The sequence below is a fragment of the Haemaphysalis longicornis genome, unplaced genomic scaffold (assembly GCF_048455015.1).
Source record: "Haemaphysalis longicornis isolate Haplotype H1 unplaced genomic scaffold, Haemaphysalis longicornis Haplotype H1 scaffold_2, whole genome shotgun sequence".
NCBI classification, from domain to species: Eukaryota; Metazoa; Arthropoda; class Arachnida; order Ixodida; family Ixodidae; genus Haemaphysalis; species Haemaphysalis longicornis.
In genome coordinates this window covers 167,536,663-167,552,119 of record NW_027526295.1, presented here as the reverse complement: position 1 = coordinate 167,552,119, position 15,457 = coordinate 167,536,663, and the positions used below count along the sequence as shown (strand labels likewise).

The 15,457-nt window shown below is 49.5% G+C and overlaps 1 protein-coding gene across 1 annotated transcript; it reads right to left on the bottom strand.

Annotated features, from left to right (window-relative positions):
- Window positions 1-1,633: 1,633 nt before the first annotated feature.
- On the bottom strand, window positions 1,634-11,015 carry LOC144168405 (neprilysin-2-like). The gene is made up of 2 exons (XM_077697400.1): window positions 10,969-11,015; window positions 1,634-3,503 (listed from the first exon to the last, which is right to left on the bottom strand). The coding sequence occupies exons 1-2, from the start codon at window positions 11,013-11,015 to the stop codon at window positions 1,634-1,636; spliced, it is 1,917 nt and encodes a 638-aa protein (XP_077553526.1).
- Window positions 11,016-15,457: the final 4,442 nt, after the last annotated feature.

Genomic DNA, 15,457 nt, shown 5'->3' with positions numbered 1-15,457 from the left:
GAATAAAACACTTTCGTGTTAAAATTGCTCAAAGAGCCTAGCCATGCTATCGCGTTAAGAATGTGTCATTGGCTCGCGCCGGCTGACCCATGGCGAGCTGTCTGCCGACTGTCATAGTTGCACCTCCATTCTCTCTCATCAGACCTTTTTCTCCAGCTTTAAACATGCCCGTCAATTGGCTTAAACAAAATGGATCTGTAATCAACTTGACGGACGAATTTTTGACTCAAGAACTAGAATTGGCTAAAGCAATCGGAGGAAGCAAAATGGATCCGGAATCGACTTGACGGACGTCGCAATGGAGATAATTACACATTTGGGAGCGTTCGTCCTTTGCAAACGCCCCTGTAGCGGAAATAATTTCTAACAAATGCAATCGCGGAAATCAGAGCTGTGAGCTACATTGTGGCAGCGGCAACGGGAAATCAGACAGTGTGACAAGGGGTGCAAATGGAGAGCAGCGCTTGGCAACTTTCAGTGGCGTCTTCACAAAGTGTTCCTTGATAAGATGCAGGGTTGGGAGTGTTATAGGTATACGACCGGCTTATGGTATGGGGGATGGATAATAAAACTAGAAGAAATACTGCAAGAGAAAGATAGATAGATCGATAGATAGATAGATAGATAGGTAGATAGAGCGATAGATAGATAGATAGATAGATAGATAGATAGATAGATAGATAGATAGAGAGAGAGAGAGAGAGAGAGAGAGAGACAGACAGAGAGAGAGAGAGAGAGAGAGAGAGAGAGAGAGAGAGAGAGAGAGAGAGAGAGAGAGAGAGAGAGAGAGAGAGAGAGAGAGAGAGAGAGAGAGGAGGCGGAGGAGGAGCGATAGAAGTTAGAAGTGGAAGAAGAACATAGAAGAGGGATATACTTCTGTTTTGGAACAACTTTTATAGGAAGTTTGGAACCTACCCGCGGAAGATCGCAACCTGGGTGAGTTATGGTCAATTTTGACGAGTTCGGGGTTTCTCATCTCCAGGCTTCACAGGAACGATGAACTCAGCTTCGTATTACCCTTTTTTAGGCGCTGCTCAATGCTTAGTGCACTTCAGGTGTACGTGTTACTGTTGTAGATTGAACGGCGGCTCGTGCCTTCAAGAACGGGCGGTATGAAGCAGTTTTCAAGTGGAAGCCTAGTTACGATTGTCAGTTATTTTCGTTCAAGGACGCGAGTGTCAGGCTTGCGTTTATTGATTCTAGGAAGTGCACGTGAACTTACGACGTAAAACATTAACGGAACCATTAATTGCTGCATAGATTTCTTTCTGAAGATTAAAGGTATAACTGATGACCAACTGTGTTGCGGGAATGCAACCAAATAGATTAAAAAGGTTAAAAGGTTAATAGATCAAAAAGGTTAAAAAGGTTAATAGATTCAAAAAGCGGAATGCCAACCCGAGGGCAACACGAGTGAGGCCTTGCTTTAAAAACAGGCATGAAAATTACAAATTGGAATGCAATAGTCATTGCAACACAACAGTGTTTTACAATGCTTGCACTTGTTGGAGCCCTCTTCCATTGTCATCAAAATATTGCTTTTGCCTTCCGCTTCCAGTAGCAGAGGGAGAAAGGGGAGTAACACGAGAGGTGCCAGTTACGTGATCTGTGGGCGCCCAGAGTCACTGGCAGTTCAGAAGACGCACCTTAAGGGCGGGTTCATGTAGGAGCCTCTTTGACACTGGAAGGCCCTGGCGAAGCCTACTGTCTGGCGCAGTGGCCCGTTGATGCGGTAGGCAGCATGTGCCCGGCGCCCGTGGCGCAGCACCTGGTCTTCGTAGGCGGCGTCGTATTTCTCGCAGCGGCTCAGCGCCAGGTGCACGAAGAAGAGCTGTTCGCGGCTAAACGGAAGCCCAGGAAGCCCCGACACTGACAGAGGATCTTCTTTGCCGGACAGCTGCCGGTACATGCGGTGTGCCGCTGCCACCGCGAGGTGATCGCGCAAGTCCTCGCGCGATGTGCCGTTCGAGGAGAAAGGCAGCAGCGTTGCCTCGTTCATGGTTGCCCGAGCCTCGCGCAGGCACTTCTCCGCGGCGGCGAAGCGACCGTACAGATCTGTGTACTTCTGACGGAGGTCGGAAGCCACGTCCCGGAAGACGTCAACGAGGACAGCGCTTAGCTGGAGGAGGATGCGTGACAGGTGATACTCCCAGAATGCTTCTCGGCTGTACACGTTGCGCACGACGCCCAGCGGTACGAACAGAGTGTTTTCGTCGACTACGCGGATCTCGGTCTCAAACGCGTCCTCAGGAACCACCGGAAACGTCCCTATGCTCGACTCCATTCGCCGCCGCTGGCGTTGCGCTGCCATTTCGTGAAAGAGGCCCGCTGCCGACAACTTTCCGGATGCGCAGCCGAAGGAGCGGCACTGCTGCATGCGAAAAGCTACCCTTTTCCATTCGGCCGGCATAAACAGAACCGGTTCCAGCATCTTGAAGCGGTCTTCCACCTTGCTCAAGAAGGACGACGTCACCCAGGACATCTCGCCGAGGAAGTCGAGAATACTTCGCTTGGCATGCGCGGCCATACCCCTTAGAACAGCTTCCAAGTCTTCGTGCTTCAAATGCGACACCAGCAGAAAAGCAGCGAGTTCGGGTTCGGCGCGTGCGGCCATCTTGGTGCAAGTGTGTGCGCGGCGCTCGCTCCATCCGTCTTCCCAGCCGGCCTTGTAGGAGACCATGACGTCGCTGAGCTTTTTGAAGCGCTTGCTGGGAAGCAGCGGCGCGTAGGCCAAGACCAATCGGAAGGCCAAGTAATTGAGCAGCACCGAGGGCTTCGTGGAAGACAACAGGCTCACCAGGGCCTCTCCAGATATGTTGGGCTGCAACCGCACTCTGGTTGCCGGCGTGACTTCGTGAACCCCGGATGCCGCGTTCGTCAGAAACTCGCCCCAGTTCCACTCGGCAGTCGAAGCGAGGTCTGCAAGTGCCACCGTGACGTATGGCTCGGGCGGCGAGCTCAGCAGCGCAACTAATTCCTGTTCGAATTCGAACAACTCCGGTATCGGCATCCTGGCCACTCGCCGCACCGCATCACTGTACCATCCTCGGTGTGCGTTGGACAAGTGCGTGAAGTCTGGGAACAGCGTGCGCGGAACGATGAACTGGATTCCCTTGTCCGTGAGGCCCACCTGCAAGAGAGGGGCGACGCCTGTGACGCGGAGAAGCCTACCAGCAGCCGCAGACGCCCTGCCGTCGCTCGAAGTATAAGGAAATCCGGCAAGACCGACGGATTTGAGGAGCTCTCGAAGACCCGGTGGTTCTCCTCCGAAGAAAGACATTTTTAGGCAGGCGTTGTATAGGTCGAACATGGCCTGGCTGCTTATGTCTTCCGTCCCGATAGCGAACAAGGACGTTAGCTCTGTTTCTAGCTCGCGAGTGCTCATGACCGCCTCGGAATACACGGCTTCACCCTGGAGACGGTACTTGGAGCTCCAGTTGCCACAGACGTACTCGTAGAAATTGTCGCAAGGGTCCGTGTCTTGGAGAGATTCCGAAACGTACCTGAAAGGCAAGGAATCAGGGTCTGTATAGCTCTGACATGGGGTTATTAAACAAGAATAATTTATAACCTCTGTTGAACATATTTTTAACATAAAATGAAATTATTTGACCAACCTGCTAAAGCAGAAGCACTCTTTTGTATAGCTTTTGAGGCCAAACAAATATTAGCCAGTAAAACAAAACCTAACTACACGCTTTAAAAAGACCCCGCGACTCTTTTTTTTTCAACTTTTTTCGAAATCGTAAATTCTTTCGGGACGTACTCAACAAAAAAATCCATTGCTTAGAATAGGGGGTCGCAAACTACCTCAGCCAAAAATCGCTGCTCTATGCCCATGAGATAACTTAAAAACTTGCTCAAAAGATTTTTCTTTTTTTCATGGCCTTGGCGTTCTTCTAGTGCTCGAATGATTTCATTAGAGCAGCGTAGCGGCTATTGGTCGGCTTCCTTTCAGTTGTAGGAATAGGCACGTTCTGTAGCCACTTAAAAAAAAAATCGCCACAGAGGCAAAGCAGGAACTGAAGGCGTATCTGCTGCGACGAGAAAATCACGCCGTGCTGGGGAAAAGTGTAGCTCCCACAATTCTTCCAGACACGAAGGTAAGTGTGAAAGTGTTTATCGAAAGTGTTGCAGAGTTCCTTTAAGCTACAAGTGTAAACAATAAATGCACTCTTCAGCGCCGCCCCGCCGCCACCTCTGGTGGCCTGCTTTGTGCAGATAAATAACGAAACATATGCACGGCCCATGCTCATGGTGTCGTTTTATGTAACAGGATCACAAACTTCTAATCAATACGGTGATAGGGAAACCGATGCGTGCATAGTCATCCCCAGCAGCAAACTGATAAAAAAACCTGTCCCTCTGTAACCACACATTGGGAGAGTGCTTGGCTCCTACGAAACGCTCCTGAAGTCTGCCAACCTATTCTCTTCGAACGGATCCACATTCCGTTACGGTGTACCGCCTGGAAAAAATTCCGAGAAAACTGATGACCAGCTTCAGGTTTACACATCTTCCTTATGCATCTAGTTCATCGCACAAGTAAACACGTATCTTGAGAAGGAGCACCTTGTTTTTACCGCAGCATGCGGCGCATACCTAGCTTTCAAGCGAAAAATTTCAGCGGCATTTTCGCAGCGAAGCCTGCAAGCAGCCCTCATAAGTGTCAGAAACAAAAGTATCGCGAGTCATGCGTAAGAAAAATTGACGGTAAAATATGATCCTGTAACTTGGCATGTGCACGAAGGGACCTCCGTGCCGGATTCTCGATGTTGAGCGTATGTGTGCTGACGTCGTGTCTCTGTCTCACCATGGACATTGATCTAAAATGGTATCGTGAATACGGCGATAAGTTTTACAGTGTGCTTCCGCTCATTTTGCTGTCTGATAACTTTCTATGCAACCTACCCTTTGCCTGCTAAAGACGGCCCCAATCTTCTGTGCGATTCGGGAAAGTAAAGTACAGCAGAGGGCGAGAAGGACTCCAATAGTTACTCTCCAGAGTGGAGAAGCGACCCCTTGTCGTTAGAATGGAATAACTAGTATACGAGGTTGTATCATTAAGTTTCTAGACAAATCTTGATACAAGCCAACAGGAGTTCAGTGTGTTATTGTACGCTATTCACACCTTGTCGAAGCCCCCTTATGTAATTCCCCCGGGCCACTTGAGGGTAAATAAATGAAATGAAATAAAATTAAAGCTGCACACGCAGCGCGGGGAGCGCCGACCTTTACAAATGAGCGTTTCAATAGACATCGTCGTGCGTATATCAAGAGATGCGCCACTGTTGCTATTCTGACCACGTGTGTTGCCACGTCTGCGATTTCATCATGAACAGCAATACAGATATGATTTTTTAGATGCGACGGCATCTCATTCACTCGCCTTGTCCCTCCATACGGCGTTGTTGTCCGTCCACACCCCTCCCCCATTCTCCTCGCCGTGCGAGTTGCGCTCTCCGCCGCTCACACCCTCTCCTCTCCGATAGCGAACACTCTCTCGCGAGGGGCATTGGATTGGATTCGATTGGCTTGGCTTGGCTTGGCTTGGCTTGGATTAAAGTGGATTGTGTTGCGTCATAGCCGCGGCGGGGGGTTCACGGTACGTTTCACGCGATGGGAGAATCAACCTAACGGAAACAACAACGGAACCCCCTATGCGTCGCATCTACACAGGGTTTCCCGCGAGGGGAGGTGGGAGTAATTTTTGATTGTGGGGTTTAACGCGCCGACGCAACGGAGGCGATGAGGCGCGCCGTAGTGGCGGGCTCCGGATTAATTTTGACCACCTGGGTATCTTTAACATGCGCCGAAATCTCGTACACACGGGCGTTCTTGCTTTTCGCCTCCGTCAGAAAGCGGCGGCCGCGGCCGGGAATCGAACCTGCGACCTCGTGCTCACCAGCGCAACGCCTTAGCCACTGGGCCACCGCGGCGAGTGAACAGCTAGACAGAACAAAGAGAGAGCCTGAAACTGGGCGTTAAACTGGGCAAATCTGCCACATAGACTCATGGCATGACTCAGCGAGTTTATGATGATAAGTCGTGCAAGGGTTTCGAGTGGCCCGAACGGCTTTAGATCGGCATAGCATAACCGGAAGATGAGATCAGGGGCGGTATTCTCGTAACTGTCCCTTTCGAAAACGTCCCTTTTGCGTCCCTTTCATCGTGACGTACTTCCGGTTAAGCAGTGGGCCTTTTGTTCAAATAGCGTAACTGTTCTTGCAAACTCATTTTAAAGAAGTGAAACCGTATCAGAGTATCTTTTATGTGTTTATTGTTCCGCGAGCGAACTGCGACGAAAAATCGTCTGCTCCAAATCGTCTGCTCCGAGTAGCCACGGCTCATAGCTCCGTCGTGCTTGCATGGCGTCACATCCGGGTGTTTGCTTTTAGCCAATCAGGGCTCGCTCAAAAGGGACACTTTTGAAAGGGACACAAAAGGGACAAAACACGGGAATACCGCCCCAGGAAGACCTTCAACAAGCTCAACCCCCCAAAAAGGCGGAAGCCGTTCACCAATTTTGTGTGAGGTTCGTCGGCGAACAGTACGCAACATTGCTGCAACGGTAGACGTGACATGCGGAACAATCCAGGCTACCCTCAATGTGTGACTTGAACATGGGCCGCGTTGCCGCGAGGTTCGGCCCTCGGCTGCAGGCCCAGGAGCAGAAGGACGTTGATGGAACACCACGCCTAAGTGTGCCAAGCGCTTCGTCAGCGTGCTGGTGGTGAACCGTCCTTCATGCCAAGAATCAGTACTGGTGATAAAACTTGGGTTTGGGGGTACTATCCATAGGCAAAGCAAGTCTTGACAGTGGAACACCCCACGATCTCAGCGAGTGAAATGGGCGAGGCACGTCCAGTGCTAGACGAAGTGCAGGCTTATTGCCATTTTCCACAATCTTGGCATTGTCCATCAGGAATTCGTCTCACGGGGCCAGACCGCCAATAGCGAGTTCAATCGCCTGGTTTTAAGCTGTCCTAAGAAGGGCATGAGGCAAAAGTGAGTGGATCTGTGGTTCTCAAAAAAGATTGTTGTTCACGGTGAAAGTGCTCTTTGTCACCGAGCTTTCCTCCCAGATGAGTTCGCCTCCCGAAACAGCATAATTTCACTTACGCAGACACCCTACTTCAGATTTTGCTCCTGTGTACTTCACCCTGTTACACGACGGCGGAGAAAAAGCGCCAAACGCAGGTTCTTGGCGCGCGTCGCCAGGAATTCTCCGAAGACACATTCAAGCAGTGGCAGGACCGCCGGGATCCCTACATTGCGGTGCAAGTGGATTATTTGGAAGGTGATGGCGTGTAGACGTGGACACACACTTTGTTCCAAACAGAGTTTATTCAATAATTAGGAGGCATTCTGAAGCTGAGGGCGCACATAATCTTAAACAAGGGCACGACGCCTTAACTGAAACCGTGCTGCCACTAGCCGTTCTCGAAGACATTCAATCTGGGTGGATGGTGGGGAAACAGAGGGTGGACGTGTTCGTTAGTGGGGGAGAATCGGAGCACGGCAACCTTAAAGGAGCCATGAAGAGAAAATGCAAGTTGGTTTTATTCGAAAGATTTCGTGTTTTATAGTGCCCCCAGCGCTTGTCCGGATACAAACGGTGCTTTATTCACTGAGAAATTAAACAATTTAGGTTAAAATTTTGATTTTCCCGCTCAATCGTGCGTTTTCGTGGTCCCAAGTGACATCACGGGAACCGACCGCTCTGCAGCCTAGAATACCTTCATTCACGCATCCGCCGTACAGGGTAGACACGTAACGCTGGCGCCGCCATGTTCGGTTGCTCGCTCGCCGCCGAAGCAAGTCATTGTGTCAAAACCGCGCTAAAATTATCGCCGCAACGCGGTTTACTGAAGAAGTTTGAATCATATTGTCTGTTTCGCGTTGCTAGGTCTCGTGGGAAACGAAAAGAATAACGCGTTGAGCCCGTTGGCCCAATTGCGGCGGCACGGGACCGTTCAAAGGTTGTCTCCACCCTGTAGCGGTGTTGGTTTGTTCCCGCGTTTCTTTACGTTCCGTAACCTAGATGGCGCCACCATACCGTGGCAAGCGTTTGGTTTGTTTTTGCCCGCATTTAAACCTGGCTTGTTTTTGTTCTGGGAGAAAATATTCGTTCCCTGAAACAGTGCTCGCTCGACAAATGGGGTCACGTAAGACACCGTTGCTTGCGTCAATCGGCCAGTGTCGTCTAAGACAACCCCAAGCCCCATAGTGCTGTGCAGCTAAACCAAAGCATGCTGTGCGCAGTACGAACAGCAGAACGCATCAGTACTTCTATGTTTACATGTGCTTTCGTAACTTCCACTGTTTGTCCCATCATTCCTATTGCTTTGTAAAGAATGTGCCCTAAATTTTAGCGCAAATCGCTCGTTCGTCTAGTTTGTAAGCTCTACCTAATTTGCGTCTGCTTCTGCTAGCCTCCGCCAATCGCAGAGCTTAGCCCATGTGACATCACAGGTTCTGTTGCGGGAAATGAGCTGGTGGGTCGCATGACCATTCCCGTTTTTCCTAATTATGTAGCTTATTTGAGCGAAGTTTACGTTAAAAGTGGTGTCAGTATGATTCTAACGAGACAATCTTTTGAATGAACCAAACTTGTGTTTTCTCTTCATGGCTCCTTTAAGGCAGACTCTCTACACGTCCCGCGCGCTTTGAAATTTTCCTATGTACCCACCGTCCGGGAGTCTGGACTACAGCGGCCTCCCCATTAGGACGAAACAAAAGAAGGGAATTCGGAATGGAGAACGGCGTCTTTCTGCTTTTCTGTCACGTGCTCTTCCGGTAGTGTTAAAAAAGCTGTTCAGGCCGCCGCCTACAAACAAACAAACAAACAAACAAACAAACAAACAAACAAACAAACAAACAAACAAACAAACAAACAAACAAACAAACAAACAAACAAACAAACAAACAAACAAACAAGCAAGCAAGCAAACAAACAAACAAACAAACAAACAAACAAACAAACAAACAAACAAACGAATGAACAAACAAACGAACGAACAAACGAACAAAGACCTCGCTCTACGGAACGGAACGCCTAACGGTTCAGAGGAACGTGGATAAAGTTGGCTTTGCCGCAAGGTGTTTTATGCAGACTCGGAACGAAAATGCACAGCACCCTAGCCCTACAAATCTGCGGAAGTTCGAATAATTGTTTACCAATGCGTAGTATTCTTACGCCGCTTGTCTTGAGTGTTTTTTACAGCGAATCTTTTGTTCTTTTTAATCCTGTCCGACTAATTATCTCCACTTACGCTATTATAACAATTACAGGTGTTACTTGCGCCGAATCTGCATTTTTTGTAAATTATGGGCGTTACACGGTTCGCCATGTTCTGTATTGTTAATATTTTTCTTTTAAAACGAAAGTGTTTTATTTCGGGGTACACAAACCTCACCAACGTGATATCCGTCACGGAAATGACATCCCCCGAAAAAGTTCCATTGGTGCGGCGGTGCTAGGTTCCGAGCCCACAATCACTCTGGCCGGAACGGGACGTGTGAAACGCCCTACCGACTGAGCCATGAAGTCATTCCCGGGTAGCTGTACGAGCGCTCCTGATGTCCTTCCCTCTAACTTGTCCGTTCAGATGGTGCTGCCGTCTAGGAGAGGTGAAGCGAATTAGTGCATCATGGTGCTACGTCGACAGTTGGCGCCTTGATAGGGCAGCGTGTAGCAGCGGGAGCTGCTGTGTTTACCCGTCCGCCGCCTATGTGGAACGCCGCTCAGCTTGTGGAACGCCTCCGCCGCGTTCCACAAGCTGAGCTCGTCGCAACGCAAGCGTATGGCGTACACGCCACGGAGCAGGACCAATGTGGTCGCACCTTTGCCTAATCGAACCGCCAGCAGGATGTCGCTCGCCAAGCACACCCACAAGACTGCCGCCGACCCGCAAATCATGCTCTTTTCGGTGTAGCGTACTGTGACCACCAAACGATTCGCTGACAACCCGTTCGGTTTCGTTCGCACGGATTGCGAGCGCCTGGGGTTTCAATCGGATTTACGCAATGCTCCGAAGCGTGTAATCCAGTCTCTAATGCTGATGCGTCTAACGTTGCCATACCGACGAAATATAAATAGCGATGTGCAAGTTGCTATCGATGCACAAGAAACATTCAAGTGCTCCTGTGAAGGCACATTTCACTTTCGTGTTTTACCGATTCCCATGAGAGAAGGATCAACCACATTTATTTTAAAAGTTTCTCTAAATTCTGTTCGACAAATTACCTCCATTTACGCTATTATCACGGTTACAGGTTGAACTTCAGCGAAATCTGCATTATTGTGGAAATGGAGGGCGCTACACCATTTTCCGTCTTTCTAATCCCTCATTTTCATCAACCAATCATATCTATTTACGCTATTACAGCGATAGGTGCAACTTCTGCGAAATCTGCACTATTGTGGAAATCTTGTTCGCCCTATTCCGTGTTTTTTTAAATCACTTTCTTATTTTATTGTTTTTCAAAATTGTGTTGGACCAATTATTTACGCTATTATATAACGATTGCAGGTGCAGCTTCCGCGATGTCTGCATTTCAGAGGCAATGCAGGGCGTTACACGGTCCTGGTTGGGGGGGAGGGGGTGTACTAGGCAAAGAATGCTACGCATCAATAGCTGCTTCGCTGAAAAAGGTATTTGAGGGGACTCATAGTGGCAGCAAGAGGCGTACCTGGCCAGCTCTTGACAGCCGCGGCCTACGCAGCCGTCTGGGGCACCTGGACGACCAGGCTCAGGCTTCGAGGCGGCAGCGCCACTTCTGGTTCCGGAACGCTTGCCGGGACCCAAGGCAAACCAGCGAGTGCCGTGGATTAAGAACCAGTGGATGACGAGTGATAAAATGATAGCTGTTGAAACCGATATTAAGGCGCAGCCGATGATGCAAAGTCGAAATTGTAAAGACCTGCTCCGGGGCGTAATCACCGAAGATGTCGTGTAGACTGACGTTAGCTGGGAAGAAGACGGTGTTCGGGTGGTGGTGTCTCCGGACATGTTGCCTTCTTCTTCACCTACGTCGCGGGCACTCACTCTCCCTCCTCTTTGCCATAAATGATCGACACGCAAGCATGTGTGGATTTACCATTCCCTGGTGCAAGTCTGTAAGCGCATGAAACAGAAGCCTAGGTGTATGCGCGTGAAACCCACACCTTGCTTGGTTGGAGTTTAATATGCTCATATATGACAAATAGGCTCGTACCTGAAACGCTGAGTCGGTGAGGAAGCCCACCGCCTGGCCCAAGCAAGTGGTTGGCTATATACGCACAGTGTTGTGCAGTGTGCAGGCCGCCACAGGACAACGTTTTAAGTGTGCCCTCTCAAATTAAGCTGAATCAAAGAACGCTAATGCCTGAATATATTTTTCTTTTGACTGAAGAATCCCGCGTTTCGTAGCTTTCTCAACTTTTGTTCGAAGGCCAATGATGGCTTGTTTTCTGATAAACGTACGCTTCAAATACGCGAACGCCTGGTGCAGAATTATTTTATTCTTCCTTGAACCAAACCAAGCCCTGAAAGTCAGTTTGCTCGCACTTAAAGCAGGGATCGACCAAAAAGATGGATGCAGTTACACTCAACGTAAAAGCTGTCGGAAGTGCGGAACAGTGACTCGCCAGCGCTTCCTTTGTGTTATAGTTGCGAGTTCCTTGTGTTTATCCCCTGTTTATTTGTGTCTTGCTTTGTTTTTCTATGGTTATCTTTTCTTTTCCAATATTTTGCTTTTCTTCTTGGGTACGTTGCTCTTCTTTCTGTGTATTTTGCTTTTGTTTATCTGTTTAAATGAGCTCGGACGCCATAACACCTCAAATTGCCTGATTTCTTGCCAGTCTCCCGCATGGACATGCACCGCTAAGCCAGGAACAACAACTATCATCGGAGAAGGCTGCCGGAGTCTCGCCTGCGATGCCTAGGACTGCCATTGCCACTTCCAGAGCTTTTATCTTTCGGGTGCAGAGACGGCACCCGTGCTAGAACGATTCGGATCAGGTTGACTTTTATTTTGTTTTCCCACTCCTGTTTTAACAGCGCAACTGTTTAGGAAATCGTAATTTTTTATGTTCGCACTCAAAAATACCAAGAAATTGCCGAGCGTGAGCACGTGAACGTGGACCTAGCGGTGACCGTGCGGTAGCTAACAAAACCAAGAAAATGCCTAGCGCTAGTGTGTTCGTGCCTCGCGACGACCGCCCAGTGTCCCCTGCGCACGTTTGTCAAGCCAAGCAAACCCACTTAGGGATATTGGCCAAGATTGCGGCGCCGCCTGGCAGTTAAAACACCCGAGAAAATGCCGAGCGCTCGTGTGTGTGTGTGTGCCTCGCGGCGATCTCCCGGCCTCCCGGGCGCACGTTTGTCAAGCCAAGCATACGCACTTGGGGAGAATTGCCAAAATTCGCCCCCCCCCCCCCCGAAAAAAAAGAAATCCAGCGTTCGCTGTAATCGTGGCAACATTTGCTCGGGACGAGAAAGACAGGTCATAGCGTACGCCCCTCCAAGGTGATGTCCAAGGTGAGGAGCACAGGTCGTTGCGGCAGCGAAGAAATAGCAAATCGGCTGAAGTCGTGGACTTAAAAATTCGTGATAGTTGTGAAGGTTGCGCACAGCTTGGCTACCTTCAAGTCTTGCGCGTTAGTGTGAGTTTTCTTCATTTTTTCTCTGTCTTGAACTTACAGACTAAACCATTTCTTACCTGATTAGTCTTACTGATTAGTTTTCGCGACTAAAACGAATTCCTGTAGGACAATCTTTTTAAGTGGGTATGCGTCATTTGACTTACGTCACGCCCAACTTTGTACGGATGGCTCGGGCGAAGTTAGAAGGCCACTTATCGTACGGAGAAGATGGCGATTTATCTTGTGAAGGGCATTAACATGGGATGGACGTAGATCATACACCGGGAAGCCCTAGCTTAGTCGTCCATGTGCCACTGCACAAGCGAGCATGGTACAAGCGTGTTGGTGTGCCGTACCACATTTATTGGAGAACCGGGAGAGCAGGTGTGAAGTAGGATGCCAGGTTTTCCTAAGGTGGGCTATCCATTGTTTCGGGATATTGCAACTGCCAATGAGAAGACCCAGCAGACGAATAGTGCCATTATGAGATTCTATTAGAGTGTCTCCTACTTAAAGACAGATGATCTCGTCCTTATTCGACGCATGTTTACCGTCGACGCTGAGCAGTTCCGTTTTGGCCGGAGATAACTGGAGTTGGAAGCGGGACAAGCTGTTCTCCAGGCTGAAGATCGCAGCTTGCAGTTCAGACTGCATGGGCTCTTTGGAAGGGAAATCGCTGGCCTCGGTCCATACTACAACATAGTCTGCGTAGAAAGCAAACCTGGCGGCAGTGCCTTGCTCCAGAGTACGAGCTAAGTGGTTCATCGCCAGATTGAAAAGTAGAGGCCCAAAGATTGATTCCTGAGGGACACCCCTATCAAGATAGTAAGTGGTAGGAAGATGTGTTTGGGGGTTGAGACGAATCAGGCGGTGCTGGAGGAAGTTCCTAATCCAGGCTTGAGCCTTCTGACTCGGAAAGGCAAGCGCGAGTTCTTGTAGAATGCCTGGTTGACTAACGTTGTCAAAGTCTTTATGAATATCTAGTGCGAGGACATAATCAGGCAATTCCTTGCGGGACGTCCTGTTAATAACGAAAGCCTTTGAGTGCACGATGAAAGCAGCCTGTACGTATGAGATGATAAACAAGCCTGTTATTGATAAGTCGTTCAATAAGCTTACAAATGACGAGAGTTAGTGAAATAGGGCAGACGCGCCGCGGAATTCCAGAATCCTTGCCGGGTTTGGGAATAGGGTGGATGATCGTGACCCGAAGAGAAACAGGGACCTCACCAGAGTCATATAGCTTGTTAACCAATTGCAGTAGAACATCTAGGCCTTGAGGGGGGAGATTGCGGAGGTCCTGCCACTTGATAAGATCATGGACCTGGGCCGACTTTGGTCTTCCCTGCGAAACGGCGATCTGTAATCCCGCAATCGTAAAAGGGGAATCAATTGTTCTTGGAGTGAGTGGTCGATGCCGATGACAGGAATAGCCAGGAGAGTGGAAGGATCATCCACAGCGTGCGAAAAAAATGTGTGGATAAGGGTGTCTTCCACTTGACGTCCAGTATGAGGAGGCGGGTATTCGCACAACTATTCATACCGCGAGAAATGCGCCATAGTCGAAAGAGTTCTGTCCCGCAACGTCTACTTCATTGTACGTCGAGCTTCGCGTAGCGGTTGGCAATGTTAGGCCTGCCTCGGAGCATAACGCTAAGCCAAGCGTCAAGCTATGGCGCATACCCGTCTGCCCTCCTTGCTCTGTTGCGCATCAATTTTCGCTCAAATGGATCGTAAACTGAAAATATGGGACGCTAAAGAGAGGTATTAAACTTTATTTTAGTGACACAGGTACGAGCCGGGACGTTATTGCGCGTCTTCGGAGTGGAGAGATATTCACTGTCCTCCAATGGTGGCGGGCTTGGAGGGTGTGGGCAGCCAGCCGGGACGCGTATTTCCAAACGCTTCGCTGCACAAAGAACCCACGTGACATGCCTGTTCGCGCGATGGAGAACGATAATTTAACATCGTTATTGGCTGCGCCCCAAACCTAAAGCGACTTAAAACATACCAAATCACCATTATTAACAACAGCAAGGTGTAGATTTGAGTTTAGAAAAAAAATTAAGTAATTAAAAAAAATAAGAAATACACCTGATGAGGCCCGAACCAACGCTGTCCGCGCGTGTGCTCAGTACTGTACATCGAGGCCGCAGAGCCCGAACGGTGGGCTCGTTTTAACAGGGGCTCAAAAGACTAGCGCGCGCAGTGACATCACACGCTGCCCTGTGCAGCGAAGCGTCCGGAAACACGCAGCCGGGACCACAGGGTGGTATGTAAATTAGTTGCGGGGAGAGCCCTGCTGGACCTCAAAAATGAAATGTGAGGAGAGCAGGGTTAGGGACACGAAATTTGGAACACGAGGTGACCCGGACAGATCGCCAGTAGCGTGCATGTTTATTATACGGATAGCCGCCGCATACCTCACAATAGGCTCAGCCAGATCTTGCATCCGCAAACGCGGGCCAAATGCACTCATTGCGCTCTAAAATAAACACCAGAAAAAAGCAAACGTATTCATTTTCACACAAAAAATCATTAACATCATCATCACCGTCATCATCATCGCGATTTCGCCGGCATCGCGATACCTACCTCCACGACTAGCGGTGCAGGCGAAATGAATGCCGAAATGATCCCCATTTTTCCGCAGCAGAAGACCTCGCAAGACCCTGCCCTCAACGCAGCTGGAGAGCAAAAGCCAGCACCTGGCCTAGCCTTCCTGTCGGACAGCCAGATGGACGAAGAAAACCCACAGACCAACCGTTCGTGGGTGCTGTGGACCGTCTGCGGATTCGTGGCGGTGATCTTCGTCGTCACTGTTCTCGT

Coding starts and splice junctions, on each gene's coding strand:
- LOC144168405 (XM_077697400.1), bottom strand. CDS start 11,015: ATGTCCGGAGACACCACCACCCGAACACCGTCTTCTTCCCAGCTAAC. Junction 3,504..10,968: donor CCGTCTTCTTCCCAGCTAAC/GTCAGTCTACAC, acceptor CTTGCCTTTCAG/GTACGTTTCGGAATCTCTCC.